Below are 16,187 nucleotides of genomic sequence, written 5' to 3'. Positions count from 1 at the left end.
TGGGATTGAGCCCCGCATCGGGCTCCCTGCTCGGCGGGAAGCCTGCTTCTCCCTCTCCCACTCCCCCTGCTTGTGTTCCCTCTCTCGCTGTGTCTCTCTCTGTCAAATAAATAAATAAAATCTTAAAAAAAAAAAAGAAAGAAAGAATGGAGGTAAATTTCCTGGAGTAATACAAAATAAAGCACCTTGGGTAAAAAAAATGCCCAAAGAATGCCAAAAGGAGAAAAAGGAGGATGTGAGGGGGATCTGGCTGCTACATCTGTCACCCCATTGATCGCCAGGGTTGAGTTGGCTGATCTGGATGGCTAGGCATGTGTCCCCTTCATCCCTGACAGCTCCGTGTGTGTCCCTCCTGAAGCTATGTGCTTGATTGAAGAGGATGACCTTCCCTTTAGAGGAAGACCGTTCTTCAGTCAAGGGTACATGAGTAGCTGCGCTTCCCTGCTAGAACCTCCAAACAAGCTCTCAAGGTCCGTTTGTAGAACGTAGGGTTGTCAAGCTTCCAAGACCCCAGATACATCCAAATGAGGCACTGCATGTGGCAGTCTGCCTTTATTTAAAAAAAAAAAAAAAAGAAGAAGAAAGAAGGAAAAGAAAAAGGAAAAACTCACATCTACATACACCATCTAGAACTTTAAAAATATCAGAGATAACAGAGAGAGGAAAGAGCATATGATATACAAAGCAATGAGAATCAGACCGACATCAGATTTTTCAATAGCAATATTGAAAGCAAGAAGACAATGAAATAATGTTTTCAAGGTATTGAAGGAAAAGAATTTAGAATCTAGAAATTTATATCCATCCAAACTGTCAAATATGACAGATGGGGCCCATATACCAATCATTATAATAAGTTAAATGAACTGAATATATCAATTAGAAGAAAAAGAGTGATTCAGTTTTTAAGGATCCAAGATACATGTCCTAGAAACAGGTAAAGCCTGGGGCTGTATACAGATTGAAAGTAAAAGGATGGAAGATAACTTCTCAGGCAAAAATAAAAATACTAAGCAGAAGAAATCTAGGTTTACCGTCAGATAAACTAAGATAGAAAGCGTCTGTAGGGATGGAAAGCGTCACTCCATAAGGAAGAGTTTGATTCGCAAAAACAGCAATTTTAAATATGTTGTCCTTAATAACATAAACTCAAAATATATTAAGCAGAAACCGAGAGACTACAAGAAGAAATCATTAAATACACCTCAGGTCCACTGCTGGTGAATGTCAATTGACGTAGCCACTTTGGAAAACATTTGGTGGCATCACCTAAAATTCTGAGAAATTCCATGCCTAAGAACTGTCCCAAGAGGAACTTTCACACCCGAACAGGCACATCCACAAGAATGTTTACAAGGGGGAAAAAAAGTAGAACCCAAGGGCCATCAGCAGAAGAGCAAATGGATAAATTGTGATATAGTCCCCCAAGGAAATATCATTGACAGTCAAAACAAATGAACTATAGCAACGTATAGCAATTAGGAGAATCAAAGTAATGTAATATTAAATGAAATGTCAGCCCCCAAATAGGACATTCAGCATGTTATCCTTTTCATGTGATTAAAAAAAAAAAACTTTAAAAAAACACATGTAGATACAAGAACACCACATGGAAAGGAAACCAGGGCATCTGGAGTTCAAGTTGGTTGCCTTGGGTGGGGGAACGAAAGTGGGATGGGCAGCGTTTAGGATGGGAGGGTGGAGGCAAATGGTTGCTTGGGTTATTGTATAGTCCTAGCCTTTGTTTTGTAGTGGTAGGTTTGAAGGTGCTTACATTATTAAAAATAACCAACTAAATATTTAAATATAACAATTTATTGGGGCACCTGGGTGGCTCAGTTGGTTAAGCGACTGCCTTCGGCTAAGGTCATGATCCTGGAGTCCCTGGATTGAGTCCCGCGTCAGGCTCCCTGCTCGGCGGGGAGTCTGCTTCTCCCTCTGACCCTAACCCCTCTCATGTGCTCTCTCGCATTCTCTCTCTCTCAAATAAATAAGTAAAATCTTAAAATAAATAAATAACAATTTATGAACCAAAAATGGAATCGTAATGGAAATTAGAAAACACTCAAAACTAAACTATAATTAAAACACTAGATACTTCATACCTATCAGGATAACTACTATTAAAAAAAAGAACCTAATGTGTTGGTAAAAATATGGAGGAATTGGAACCCTTGTGTGCTGTTAGCGGGAATGTAAAATGGTGCTGACACTAGAGAAAACAGTATGGCGGTGGTTCCTTAAAAAATTAAAAATAGATTTACCATACCATCCAGCAATTCTACTTCTGGATGTATCTCCAAAAGAATTGAAAGCAGGGTCTCAAAGAGAGATTTATATATCCATGTTCATAGCAGCATTATTCACAATAGCTAAAGAGTAGAGGGAATCCAAGAGTCCAACGATGGATGAATGGATAAGCAAAATGTTGTCTATACATAAAATGGGATATGGTTCAGCCTTAAAAAGGAAGGAAACTCTAGCGTGTGCTACAACATGGATGAACCTTAAAGACATTATGCTAAGTGAAATAAGCCAGTCACAAAAGGAGATTGTTTGCACAAAAATGTGAATGTATTCAACACTAAATACACTAAAAAATGGTTACGGTGGGAAATCTTGTTTTTTTTTTTAAAGCTTGCTTCATTTCTTTCTTTTTTTTTTTTAAAGATTTTATTTATTTATTTGACAGAGAGAGACACAGCGAGAGAGGGAACACAAGCAGGGGGAGTGGGAGAGGGAGAAGCAGGCTTCCTGCTGAGCAGGGAGCCTGATGCGAGACTCAATTAAAAAACAAACAAACAAACAACTAAATACAAATAAATACATATAAAGCTGCATCAAAGGACATTTGGCCTTAAAGGGTAAGACTGTCCCACAAAGGAAAAATAGTACCTTCATAGAAAAATGATCTAGGGGACGCCTGAGTGGCTCAGTCGGTTAAGCGTCTGCCTTCAGCTCAGGTCATGATCCCAGGGTCCTGGGATCAAGTCCTGCATCGGGTTCCTTGCTCAACAGGACCCTGCTTCTCCCTCTCCCCGCCCCTCCCCCTGCTTGTGCTTGCTCTGTCTCTCTCTCTGACAAATAAATAAATAAATAAATAAATAAATAAATAAATAAATAAATAAAATCTTAGGGGAAAAAAAAGGAAAAAGAAAAGTGATCTAGAACCATCTCTTTAACCAGGTGATCAAAATTAGCATCACCAATAATTGGACATTCTGCATCATGTGCTTTATGATATGCAGATAAGTACACATCTGTTCTAGGATATTTTTGCTAAAATTGTTTAACCCTAATACCCTAGTCTAAGTATGCAAAAACAATCACACAAATCCAAATGGAGGACATTTTTATAAGATAACTGGCCTGAGCTTGTCAAAAAAGCCCATTTAATGGGGAAAAAAAACCCACCCACAAAACCATTAAGGCTTCTGTTCTAAATTAAAAGAGATTAAAGAGACATAACTCCATGTACAAATCATGCGTGTTGTGTGTAAAGAGAAACAGAAGGTGGCAAATGTGACAAAGTGGTGGCTCCGCCATAGGGCACACAATTCTTTCACCTTTTCTTCAGGCTGGGGCGGGCAGGAAGTAAAGCTGAAGCACCCAACCTCAAGGGTTAGAGTAAGAGCCACAGAATAAACCTAAGTGAGCGTGAGGAAAGGGGAAAGAGCAGAAATCCATGACATAGAAACAAGCTAACAGTGAGGAAGAATGACAACAAAGAGCTGGCGCTCTGAAGACTAATAAAGAAATATCTACCAAGACTGACAGGACTCAAAGAAGGAGAAAGCGTAATAATATTAGATATAAAAAGGGACATAAGGGGGATAGTCAAGATTACAAACAAGGCAATTCTGCAAATAACTCTGTGATAAACTTGAAACCACAGATAAAATGAGGAAATAGGAAAATACTTTTCCTTGGAAGTATCACTGACTCAAGAACAGAAACCTGAACAATCTATTATCGACAAAAATCTAGAGTTAAAAATCTTCCCACCCGGGGTGCCTGGGTGGCTCAGTCGGTTGAGCGTCTGACTCTTGATTTCAGCTCAGGTCATGATCTCAGGGTCAGGAGATTGAGCCCCGAGTCAGCTCTGAGCTGAGGGTGGAGCCTGCTTAGGATTCTCTCTCTCCCTCTATCCCTTCCCTGTACATGCTCTCTCGCTCTTAAAAAAAAAGTATAAAAAATCTTCCCACCCACCCTAAAAATGCCAGGCAAGTTGGTTTTACAGCAAGTTTTACCAAAAATTTTAGAAATGCAAAATTCCAATCTGGTACAAACACTTGTGATGAAAATAGAGAACACCCTCTAACTCATTTTAAAAGGTTGGCATAACTTTGATATAAAAAGACAAGGGCAGCATGGGAAAGAAAAAACTTAAACCACCTCACTTATGAGCCTGAATGCCAAAATGCTCCCAAATATCAGACAATCAAATCCAGCAATATGTTGAAAAATAGATCATGACTGTTTTATTCCAGGAATGCAAGGGTTTTACGGTGAGAAACGGTCAAGGTCTCTTACCACGTTTACAGGTTCAAGGAGAAAAAACACGGGGCTAGCTCAGACTGCTGCTACGTGTGCCCTTGGCACATGCATCCGGGCGGCTGGATGGTGAGGGAGGAGGTGGGTGGGGAAGCTTGGTGGAAACAACCTGCTGTAGGGTTGGTGTTACACATGCAGAGGCCGAAGGGCCACAAGTCCAAAAGCTAACTGCAGGAGGTGTCGGTACTCTTAGGTGACCGGTCATCCAGACTGGCCACGATATGGAGGAAAAGAGGCTCTTAGAACACTCAGCTCACTTGGGGAGACTATTCACTCATGGTTGGAATCTGCCACTAAGTTGGGAGGAGAGAAGTGGAATTCAGCTTCAGAGAATGGCCAACAGGAGGACTCTGCAGAACACAAGGACTCTCCTTCCACCAGGATTCTAAGCTACAACCCACAGGAGCTAAATGGCTTATAAGAGATGGAGAAGTGGAGATGAAAAGGTTTTAGGGGGGGGAATAGGGGCTATTAGGTGAATCACACAATCACTGAGGGCTAGAGAAAAAAACTAAGGCCAGGCTTACAGATATAATGCCAAAAAAAAAAAAAAAATCACACAGATCCACATGACTAAGTGGGTAACAGCCAAAGGAGTACTTAGAGGAACATTTGTAGCCATAAATACGTTCGAAAATAAGACTGAAATGAAGCATGCAGCTCAGTAAGGTAGAAATGAGCAAATAAACCCAAAGAAACAGAAGGAAACGGCCAATAATGCAGGCAGACATCTTGCAAACTTAGTCAAAGAAAATAAAATCCACAGAATACTGGACAAATGTTTTTTGGTTTTATCTGCTCTCACCTTGTCTGCTTATTCTGGTAAAAGAACCACTCTCTTCCCTGGGAAGCATGTGTTGTACATACGGATCAGGCTTGGCTCATCTTGCCTCTTACCCCGTCCTCCTTATTCAGCCCTGGCCACAGCACTTGCTCAGGAGAAGGCTGGTGACCCACGACGACCAAATGGTCTTCCGTGAAATACACAGATGCTTACGAAGGAACTCTTTGTCCATTAGGACCGAGTGTAAAGTGGAGCTTCCTGAAGAAAACGATGGTAGGGAGACAGAGATTGGCCCACCTAGCAAAGTGGAGATAATCCAAGAAACAAATGAGAGGGAGTCCTGACGAAATCATGCTGGCTCTGGATCAGCTCTGCCTAGAGGTGTTCTCTTAGATTTTGGTCAATGAGCCCTAGTTTGCTTCTGTTATTTGGGAGTTAAATTTTGACACTTACAGGTAAGAAAGTCCCAAGTAATATAAATACTATGCATTACCCTTTTGCCTGAAAAAGCTTAAACACACATGAACTACGATTAAAAAAATATAAAGTGCCAAATGGACTTAAGGATAGGGAACCTGAATAGACAAAAGGCCACAGAATTAAAAGGCAGGCAAATATCTACCCCTTAAAAAGGAACCAAACACAGATGTTTTTATAAATAAAGTCTACCGAACTTTGAAGCAACAAGTAACTCCTGTTCTACAAATTATTCAAGAACAAAGAAAAGGATTAAATGTCTCCAAGTCCGTTCTACAAGGCTAGCATAAGGCTGTTACCAAATCAGGAAAGGGAGATCATTAAAATAAGAAATGAAATTGTCCCAGAAGTAAATATAAAAATCCTAAAGAAATAAACAAACTCTAAAACTAAGTGGGGCTTATGTGAGATTGCAAGGATAGCTCAATACAAGGAAGCCTGTCTGTGGAAAGCAGCACAATAATAAAAGGAAGTCTTTTGGTTCTCTCAACAGGCGGTGAAATCCATCACTTTTGGTTATCTCAATAGGCAGCGAGATCCATCACTATAAATAAAGGGGAAAAGCCTTCAGTAAGCGAGGAACAGAAGGAAACATTTTTAGCCCAATGAAGGTTATCTACCAGACACCTAAAGCAAGAATTGTGTTACATGACTCATGAGAACAGTTCCCACAGGGAGGAAAATGAGGGTGCCACCCAACAATATACTGGAGGCCCTGGCCTCCATGACCCCTAAAAAGAAACAAGTATAAAGGATAAAGCTACCACCAGTAGGACATGACTGGACTGCCCAGAGAGCCAAGAGAATCAACTGAAAAACTATTAGCACAAAAGAATTCCATTAGAGGGCGCCTGGGTGGCTCAGTCAGTTAAGTGTCTGCCTTTGGCTCAGATCATGATCCCAGGGTCCTGAGATTGGGCCCCACATCAGGCTCCCTGCCCAGCGAGGAGTCTGCTTCTCCCTTTCCCTCTGCCCCTCCTCCTGCTTGTGCTCTCTCGCTGGGTCAAATAAATAAACAGAATCTTTAAAACAATTTTTTGATTAGATCAACTAGGGGAACAAAGACAGCTTTCCTAAATGCCAGTTGATAGTCAGAGATGTAATTTCAAAATATCCTATTCATAACAACAAATGACTAAAATTCCTAGTACTAAACTGAACCAGAAATGTGAAAGACCCATATGAAGACAACCTTACAAAAGCACATACACACACCATTTCTGGATAGGAAAATTCAAAACTGTTAAGATAGCATTTTTCTCCACATCAAACTATGAGATTGAAAACCCTGCCAATAAAAATCTCAACAGGATTTTTAAATGGAAATCGACAAGTTCCTTCTAGAGTTCTTATGTAAGAAAAAATATGAAATTTTCAAGGAACAGTGGGGCAGGGTGAGAGAGCTATGAGATTACCAGTCATGCCATAAAATATGGTATGTACACATACATCAACGGAGCAGATGAGAAACTGCAAAAAGAGACCCATATGTATGCAGGAACTTAGTTTATTTTAAAGTTTAAATCTGTAAAGCATGACCCATTCAATAGATGATATAGAGACAAATGACTACCCCTTTAGAAAAAAAAAGTTGCCTCCCATAAAAAATAAATTTCAGACAAGTTATACACACACATACATATCCTTAACTCATCTGAAGTTTATTTTTTGTAATATATACACATACGCACAAATATATAGACATGTATATTTTTAAAGCTATACTAAGCTAATATAAAGGAAAGTGAACAAGGAGCTGAAAAATGAAGTGGTAGCTGGAGAGGATGTGCGACGAGTGACAGGTCTTTCAGACTGTGTTTTAGATGGGGGATTCCATAGCACCTTTGACACTAACATACCTACAGAAGATGGCAAAAAACAAAACTCACATAAACTCCTTACTCAAGAGGACAGACAAGCTCCAAAGCACAAGAGAAAAGGTTTAAGTCCCACTGGATTACATGGGGAAGTTAAAGACAAGACAATCTACAAACACATTTGTAGGGCTGGTAAGGAGGAGGTGAGAGTTCCCTCCAATGGCTATCATTTCTTAATGAAGTATGTGGTGAACACCTAACAGGGGAAGGGGGAAATTGATAGACAACATACAAGTTTTGAAATACGACATCCCAGAGATCTGCTAGGCAGTGCTGTGTGTCCACCTGAGGTTTGTAAATATGAATTTAAGGTGAGTTAGGTTGGCTGTTTTCTCTAGTAGTTACTTGAGCACAGGCACAGAAGTGAATGGCTGGGTTGCCCAGGGTTAGGTCTTACTAGATAAATACAGGTGAGGGAAACAAGGTTGAGTGGAGGGTGTGGACGGAATCGATGTTGCACAAGGAGGGAAGTGAAGATAGGACAATAATGGGAAGAATGTGTGGGGGGAGGGGCTGTGGATGAAGATACAGAGGAGGCAGCTGAGCAAATAAGCAACAAAGCCAGGAGGTGGTGATTGTACAGATATTTGAATTCAAGAGGGCTGCAATTCCTATCAATGGCAGGGGTGCAGGGAGTGACCGAGGTAGGCATCAGGCCTGGAATGGAAGACAAGGAACTAGGGGGTCAGTGTTGAACAGAACCACCCATGGGATGGAGAAAATGGCAGCAGAAGCAGGGGTGGAAGACTCTAAGCCAGGAGATAAGCTGTTCAATGTCTGAACAGTGGTTAGAAGATCAATGCCAACAATGAAGGCGTATATAACCAGAAATAAAAGCTTCAAAAGATGACGTGGTTTGCAGGAGAGCTGAGGAGTAATGGTCTGATTAGCCACAAAGAGGCCACTAAGCAGAAGATGTACACAGCAGTATGGAGGTGGGCACTCCTGCAGTCACGGTGACTAGAAAGCCAGAAAAGGCAGCTTACGAGGCACGAGGAAATTCGTCCTGACTGTCTCTTAGAGGCAGGGGGCACTAGGTCCTAGAGCTGTGTTCCTGAATGCCTGAGTCAGTATTAATTGCAAGCTGGCAATACAGAGGGATTGCTCCCAGTTATTATTAAATACATGCAAGAAGGCACAGCACATGGCCTGGTGCTTACTGAGTGCCCAATGAGAGAGAGAATCTAGGAAAGGTTCCAGCCATTCCCATTTCCTGCTCGTTTAGGACTTGCACCTGAGGGACCCACCAAGAAGCAGTTTTTAACTTCACCACAAGACCCTCCTCCCTCCAGAGAGCCACTCAGACACCAGCACAAGTCATCACCCACCAGGGGTTTAATTCTCCTTGAGAAGAAGGTCAGTTCAGAGAGGGGCCCTGGCTTGTCCCCCATCCTGGGGGGAAGATCTGCAGAGCACCCTGAGAATGTCCAAGCTCAGAGGAGCCAAGAACTAGTCTCTGAGCAAGAGAAGTGGGTCCAGGGACTCAGGCTGCCTCCTCCTCTTCGCTCTCCTCCTCGCTCTCGTGATACTGTCTGCGGTTGGTGTTAACAAAGAGGTCAGAATCATCTTCAGAGCTGGACTCTTCTCCTGATGACTGTGGCTCCGCTGGGAGTTCTGGCTGAGTCTGTCTGCGTGGGGGAAAAGGGACAGGGTTAATCCAATGCCCTCTGGAAAACTAGATCTGCAATCAAGGAGCCCCACAAAGAAGGACCACATGGCCAAGAAAAACTATCTAAAGACTACCTCACACCCCACCTCAAAAGCTTGTTAAAACCACTGGTTTTAATAATAAGGATTCTACAACCACCAACTAACATTAAGTGGACTCACACCACATACCAAGTATTATTTATACTAAGCAATTTTACAAACATTAACTCCTTTAATCCTCACAAAGCTCCCACTTTATAGATGAGGAAATCCAGGCTTAAGAGATCAAGTAACCTGCTTAAAATCATGCATTTACAAGTGACAATGCCATGATCTTAACCCAGGACATCTGACCTTCAAGCCGTACTCATAACCACGTATTTAGGAGCGCCCACCAGGGACACTACATAGGAAGAAAGAACGTTTCTATTTCCCCCTCAAGGCACCAAGGCCTGAACCCGTATTTTTTTGTCGTAAGGCTTCTCACCTATTCCTGTTGTTGTTGTGTTTCTCGGCCACTTCTGAGAAGGCCTCAGGCCTGTGCCAAGAGAAGAGAGCCAGGGTCAGAAAGGACGGAAAACTCGATCAGCAAAAGAGCTGTTTTGAGCTATCCCTGCCTGGGATGCCATGATCTTCCCTCCTCCAATTTCACAGCTAGGAAGTCAGTCTCCCCAGAAATGAGGCAACCAATGACCAAGGGGACTACCCTACCAGAGCCCTTCCTTCTGCAGAGAGCGCACATGGTCTTTGCAGAGCACAAAGGAGATCTCGGCCTTCACTTTTTCTCCCTCTTCAATGGGGTCAACAATGAGGAAGTCCCCTGCAGGTAAGAGAGAACAAAAAACACAGTAGATCCTGCTTGTAGTGGGGAAAGCCAAGCTCACAGGAAATAGCTATCTCCTAGAGGGCTGCCTCTCTCACCTCTCTTGATCCAGATGTTCTTACGGTATTTGGAGGGCATGCTCACCAAGAAGCGCTGCCCTTGGGCTGTCTCCACTTCATGCAGATTGTTCCCTGGGGTCCTGAGTACCTGGTCCAAGAGAGACCAAGAACTAGTCAGCCTCATCAGTCAGCTCAAATATCCAGTAAGCTGTGCTGCACCCTACCCCCATCCTAGGGGCCCAAGGGGAGCAGAAGAATGGGGAGGCAGAGCAACTTGTGCCCAATGCCACTCACCCTCACGATTTGCTGCTGGTCAGAGGGCACCATGTGCTCCCCCAGCACCTCCTTCACCACATGCTTCCTCTTGGTGGCCTGAGACATGCTGGGTCCTGTCCCAGGGGGGTGAGGGATGCAGAGACTGTCAGCTCCTCCTCCTGAGTTTCTTGGATGGCCAGTTCAGAACCTGGGACTGTTCTGAAGATGGAGAGAGACCTTTTACTGAGGAGTGACTGTTTCCTGGTTAAGAACGTGAACTCCAAAACCTAATTACTAGGATTCAAATCCTACCTTGGCTATTTACTAGCTGTTCTTCTCTAGCTTCAGAGACAAATAGTAGCTAACTCCTATCACTGTTAGTAGGATAAAATAATGCAAACTAAGCATTGTGTACAGTGTATATACATAAAGTACAGTGTATGGCACATAAAAACAACTCATGTTAGGGGCGCCTAGGTGGCTCAGTCGGTTAAGCCTCTACCTTTGGCTCAGGTCATGATTCCAGAGTGCGCTCCCTGCTCAGTGGGGAGTCTGCTTCTCCTTCTCCCTCTGCCTCTCCACTTGCTTGTGCTCTCTCTCTAATAAATAAAATCTTAAAAAAAAAAAAAACCCTCACGTTATTCGTACTGGCATAATCACAGAAACTAAATACATGTTCTACAGAAGTCATGCTGGCAATCTCTGGGGAAGGAATGCCTGATAAACTGTATCTTCCTCAACACGTTTGGACATTCTACGTGTAGCACAGCCACACTCCACAGATGCTCAGTTGTTTGTTTGTTTTTAAACACACTACAGTCAGAAGCCAGTTAGGAGACGCAGAGCGATGGTCCAAGCCAGGAACGAGTTAATAAAACATCGGGTAAGCCGGCTTGGTCGGCTGTATCGGCTAGATTTCTGACGTGGGTACTGAGAAGACAAGGACTGGTACCACCGAGGCTGATGGTTTCCAAAAGCAAACTCCGAAGTGTCACCTCTAGCTGCCGTCCCCTGCCCTCCCGCCTCCCTATGTAGAGCAAAGAAAGACGCTCAGAGACCCACACTTACTCTCTGGCCCTCGTCTCCCACGGGCGCTGCCCGAACGACCTCGTTCTCCAGGTTGGACGCTGAAAGCGGCTCGCCCACGACTCACTCCGCAGCTGAGTCAATAAGGACACAGAAAAGGGGCCTGCCGGCGGTCAGGACGCTGGCGTGGACATAGACTCAAGTCCCCTGCGCCTCCGACTCCTACCCGACTCCTCCAGGCCCGTGGCAACGAGGACGACGCGAGCCCTCCCGAGTCTGACCCTTCCGAGCACCGTACTTCCGGCGCTAACTCGGAAGCCTATCGGCCACCTTCCCCTGCCTTGTCCGTCCCTCTAACTCTTCCCCTCGCCGGGTCGGCCAAGGCTAAGTTCTTGAGTTCCCGATGCCGCGTAGCGGGGAATGGAGTTTTCTCGAAGGCCTCAGCTCCCTGAGACCGGACATGCTGCCCGAGAAGCGAGACCATAGAAGGCAGCCGGGCTTCCCGCGAGGCAGCCCGAAAGCGGTGCCTACTAAGGACTCTGTTGAGGTCGAGAGGGCCTCATCTCTATGGCTCTATGCGGCTAGAAGTGCCCAATTCGGAATTTTTTAAAAGGAGGCTCTTGAGGCGACCCGGAAGCGGAAGTGGAAGAAAGTTCTAGTGGGTTGAGGTATCGGTGGGAGCAGCCGGGTGGCGGGAGGAGCCGTTACAGGAGCCGGAGCTGCCGGTGAGCGCTCGCCGCGGAGCAGGGCCCGAGCTGGAGGCGGGCGGGGGTGCGGGGAGGAGGGCAAGAAAGGGGCCTTGGCGCCGTAGCGGGCCAGAGGATGCGCCCTCAGAGAGGGCCCGGGCCGCTGTGCGGGGAGAGGGCGGGGCGCGGCGCGGCGGCGCGTGGAGGGGGCGGAGCGGGGCCTGTGGGCGGGGCGGGGCGGGGCGGGACTCCAAGCAGGGACTCCGAGGGGCTGAAGGAGCAGGTGTGCGCGCTCCGGCCCGCGCGCTCTCGCTCTGTGAGCGGGGCGTGCGGGCGAGCGGGCCCGAGAGACCTTTCCTTTGCCTTTCAGGCGGTGGAGCCGCTCCAGGCGGGTTCAGTGCCTTCTTAGTCCCCCAAGGTCACAGAGGGAGTGACAGCTTCAGGGAGGGCCCCGGCTACCGACTCTGGGAAATCTTCCCACTACCCCGCCTGCGCCACCTGTGCGGGCAGGCTGGTTTTTCCTCTGGGGCAGCACGAAAACCCGGTTCCCGCAGAGAACCATTCTTGTGCGTAGCAGGGAAAAGGCTCTTCTTGGACCTCAGTTCTCACATCCGTGAACTGAGGAGAGTTGAGTTAGCAGCCCTCATGGCTGGTTTCGCTTTCTCTTAACAACATTGCACTGGGCCCTTGGGAGTTCCCGGTTTTCAGCCCTAACTACCTTTTCTTGGGATTCCCAGATTAAGCTGATCAAGATGACAACCTCCCAAAAGCACCGAGACTTCGTGGCAGAGCCCATGGGGGAAAAGCCAGTGGGGAGCCTGGCCGGGATTGGTGAAGTCTTGGGCAAGAAGCTGGAGGAAAGGGGCTTTGACAAGGTGTGGGGTGGCTGCATGCACCTGGGAAGGGCTGGGGGTGGCGGACTACCGTATTTCCTGGCACTTTGGGGTTGAGGAAAGTGAGAGTAGCTGTTGGGGGTGGCCAGTGGCGTGTGATCTGAAGAGACAGCCCCAGCCTGCCCTACTTCCAAGGCTCATGTGCTTTGAATGCCATAAAGTGGCCTCCCTGTTCTTTCTCGGTCCCACAGAGCAATAAGCAGCATGCCCTTTACTTTGCCTGTTTTGCAGGCCTATGTGGTCCTTGGCCAGTTTTTGGTGCTAAAGAAAGACGAAGATCTCTTCCGGGAATGGCTGAAGGACACATGTGGTGCCAATGCCAAGCAGTCCCGGGACTGCTTCGGGTGCCTTCGAGAGTGGTGCGACGCCTTCTTGTGAGGCTCTCTCGGGGAGCCCCCAGTCCCTAGCCCCAGCATTGAGTCTCCAGAGTTTGCAGCCGCATGGGGACTCCTCCCTTGTCCTCTACAAAGGAAGAGATTGCTGTTGTTGTACTCACTTCTGATGTACTTCAAGGTCTTTTGGGAATTCTCTCCCCTCACCATTTCAACTTTTTTGAAATTCTCGCTCTTGCATGCATCTCCCTTCTTCCCCTCCCAGTTTCGTGTCAACAATTATCAGCTTTTCCGAGTGGATTCCTGGCCCTTCCTTCACCCCCTGCCCCCACTGGTCTGTTTTATGCTATTTGGCTCCTTTTTTGGCAGAATAGTCACTGTCCTTGTAAAGTTTTTTAAATCAATAAAGTCAGTGGCTTTCATGACTGGGCTTCATGTGTTGAAAAGCAGGTGGGCTGGGACTTCCCTAGGGACTGACCAGGTCTGCCACACTCCATATCAGTGCAGATCGAAACTGGCAGCTTCCTTCCCACTCTGGAGGGCAGTCACCCTAGCCACATGGGCCTTAGGCGGGTGCCTTGGAGTGTCCCTTAGTAATCTGGCAGAGAGTGTGGGTTGATCCCTTCCTGGGATCTGGGTGGGCTGTGATGTTCCAGATGTCAGCCGAGTCAACAGCTGGGCTAGGCAGCACCTGGTGGAAAAGTCAGTGGGAGTCGGATACCAGGAAGAGGGTGGATCAAATGTGGGTTGGAGTTCACCTGCCAAATGTCATATGCTCACCTGGCCTCTGGGAGGAGTGGGCAGGGCTCTGGTTGTCTGCCTGGCGCTATCTTAGGGAGGCAGAAAGAGCATGGACATCACAGCTAGGGGGGCTCGAGTGAGCTACACTTTTGTTGGGTACGTTTTTGTGCTGGTCTTTGTTGAACACTCAGTATGAACCAGGCTCATGGCTAAGATCTTTGTAAACGTTTTTTTCTCCCACAGTAGTAAGTGATTGTTTTCTCTTTTATAGGTGAGGAAACCAGAGGCTCAGAAAGACTGAGTAATTTGACTGGATTTACTGCTAGGAAGGAGCCAGGTTGGTTCTCAAAATGTAACTCAAAACCCATGTACCTGAGGGCCCTTTGTTCCCTGGTCATGTCACTTGGCCTCTCCGAGCCTCTGTTTCCCCACTTGGAAAATGAGGTGGTAAGATCAGATGAAATGGGGCGCCTGGGTGGCTCAGTTGGTTAAGCTTCTGCCTTCAGCTCAGGTCATGGTCCTGGAGTCCCAAGATTGAGTCCCGCATCGGGCTCCCTGCTCGGCGGGGAGTCTGCTTCTCCCTCTCCCACTCCCTGTTTGTGTTCCCTCTCTCGCTGTGTCTTTCTCTGTCAAATAAATAAATAAAATCTTGAGAAAAAAAAAGATCAGATGAAATGCTAGCTGTGTAGCACCCAGTCCTGCTTGGATTTCATTCCTTCCGCGGAGCATCATTGAGGAACTACTTGCTTACAGAATTTTCCTCAGAGGGTTTACAGTCCGGTGAGGAGAGAATGACAGATATTAAATGCAAAAATTGGGAAACCATGAGGAGTTTCTTGTTATCTCAGAGTAGGGAAAATTTGATAAATAAACTCCATTAATAGAAATTTTGTTTGTCTGGGGCGCCTGGGTGGCTCAGTTGGTTAAGCAACTGCCTTCGGCTCAGGTCGTGATCCTGGAGTCCTGGGATCGAGTCCCTCATCAGGCTCCCTGCTCGGCAGGGAGCCTGCTTCTCCCTCTGACCCTCCCCCCTCTCATGTGCTCTCTCTCTCTCTCTCATTCTCTCTGTCTCAAATAAATAAATAAAATCTTTAAAAAAAAAAAAAAAGAAATTTTGTTTGTCTAAAGAAACCAGGAAGAGGGTGGCGACGCTAACCTAGGGTGGGAAAGGATATTGGCAGTACACATAAGCAACACGGGACTGCATCCAGGGAAGGTACCTATGATGAAGACGAAGCAGACAACACAGTAGAGAGAGTAAAAGACCCATAAGGTGGTCACGAGAGGAATACCCAGATGGTGAATAAGCTCTGGAAATGGTGGTCGGTCACAGCGGTAATCGGAAACGCAAATGAGATGGCATTGTACACACACAGGCAAAAATTCTAAAGTCAAACAATACTAAGTGCTGATAAGGGTATGGAGCAACAGGTTCTGACATCTAGCTGGTGGGAGTGTAAATTGGCCTGAACCCTTGGGGAAACAGTTGGGCGTTTTCTAGTAAAGTTGAAGATAAGACCCGTCCCACGACCTGGTGGTTCCACTCCCGGGGCTGTTTCTAAGGACGTCCGTACACCTGGACCTGAATGCGTGTTCACCGCGGCTTTATTTATAACCCCCCAAGGCTGTCCATACCAGTGAAAACGAACAAATGACAGGTGAATTTCAGGGCTGAGCAAACAAAAGAAAACGTCAAATAGTGTGATTCCATTCACGTTAAGCTGACAAGTGGATTCTTGCTCAGTAATCTCCATTGGTGGTAAAACTAGAAAAAGCAAGGAAATGCTTATTGCAAAAACCAATAGTAGAAAGAAGTGTGATGACTTTTGTGGGAAGGAGGCAGGTGTGAGGAGTAGGGGGCTTGGGGGGCGGGGGTGGCAGTTTCCATGTCTTGACCCTTGTGGTGGAAATACGGGCATTGACTAAGTATCTGCTAACTAAGCAGATAGGTTCTGTGTGCTTTTCTGAATATTAGCTACATCTCCGAATAGTAGAAGGATAAAAAGGAAACCAAAAGTAAAGCCCCAGGA

General features: G+C 46.0%; 2 protein-coding genes across 4 annotated transcripts; one reads left to right on the top strand and one right to left on the bottom strand.

The window, feature by feature from the left end:
* Positions 1–7,455: 7,455 nt before the first annotated feature.
* EIF1AD (eukaryotic translation initiation factor 1A domain containing) lies at positions 7,456–11,891 on the bottom strand. 2 transcript variants are annotated; one of them, XM_054511825.2, is made up of 7 exons: positions 11,548–11,891; positions 10,982–11,092; positions 10,519–10,698; positions 10,264–10,372; positions 10,054–10,162; positions 9,830–9,880; positions 7,456–9,320 (listed from the first exon to the last, which is right to left on the bottom strand). In XM_054511825.2, the coding sequence occupies exons 3-7, from the start codon at positions 10,603–10,605 to the stop codon at positions 9,176–9,178; spliced, it is 501 nt and encodes a 166-aa protein (XP_054367800.1). In that variant the 5' UTR covers positions 10,606–10,698; positions 10,982–11,092; positions 11,548–11,891; the 3' UTR covers positions 7,456–9,175. The 2 variants fall into 2 exon arrangements, with proteins under 2 accessions (XP_054367800.1, XP_045749194.1); XM_045893238.3 differs by lacking the exon at positions 10,982–11,092.
* Positions 11,892–12,091: 200 nt separating this feature from the next.
* BANF1 (BAF nuclear assembly factor 1) lies at positions 12,092–13,841 on the top strand. 2 transcript variants are annotated; one of them, XM_045893240.3, is made up of 3 exons: positions 12,092–12,230; positions 12,929–13,066; positions 13,316–13,841. In XM_045893240.3, the coding sequence occupies exons 2-3, from the start codon at positions 12,944–12,946 to the stop codon at positions 13,460–13,462; spliced, it is 270 nt and encodes an 89-aa protein (XP_045749196.1). In that variant the 5' UTR covers positions 12,092–12,230; positions 12,929–12,943; the 3' UTR covers positions 13,463–13,841. The 2 variants fall into 2 exon arrangements, with proteins under 2 accessions (XP_045749196.1, XP_064432221.1); XM_064576151.1 differs by lacking the exon at positions 12,092–12,230 and adding an exon at positions 12,454–12,757.
* Positions 13,842–16,187: the final 2,346 nt, after the last annotated feature.

Source organism: Mirounga angustirostris, unplaced genomic scaffold, assembly GCF_029215605.1.
Source record: "Mirounga angustirostris isolate CCGP_5_RB_7025 unplaced genomic scaffold, mMirAng1.0.hap1 SCAF_13, whole genome shotgun sequence".
Lineage (NCBI taxonomy): Eukaryota > Metazoa > Chordata > Mammalia > Carnivora > Phocidae > Mirounga > Mirounga angustirostris.
The sequence above is the reverse complement of the archived record's forward strand: the minus strand, read 5'-3'. Positions and strand labels throughout refer to the sequence as shown.

Excerpts from the sequence above, each read along its gene's own strand:
- EIF1AD (XM_054511825.2), bottom strand. The coding sequence starts at position 10,605 with ATGTCTCAGGCCACCAAGAGGAAGCATGTGGTGAAGGAGGTGCTGGGG. Across the intron at positions 10,163-10,263 it reads GAACATCTGGATCAAGAGAG|GGGACTTCCTCATTGTTGAC; the intron begins GTGAGAGAGGCA and ends TCTTACCTGCAG. Across the intron at positions 9,321-9,829 it reads CACAACAACAACAGGAATAG|ACAGACTCAGCCAGAACTCC; the intron begins GTGAGAAGCCTT and ends TCCCCCACGCAG.
- BANF1 (XM_045893240.3), top strand. The coding sequence starts at position 12,944 with ATGACAACCTCCCAAAAGCACCGAGACTTCGTGGCAGAGCCCATGGGG. Across the intron at positions 13,067-13,315 it reads AGGAAAGGGGCTTTGACAAG|GCCTATGTGGTCCTTGGCCA; the intron begins GTGTGGGGTGGC and ends CCTGTTTTGCAG.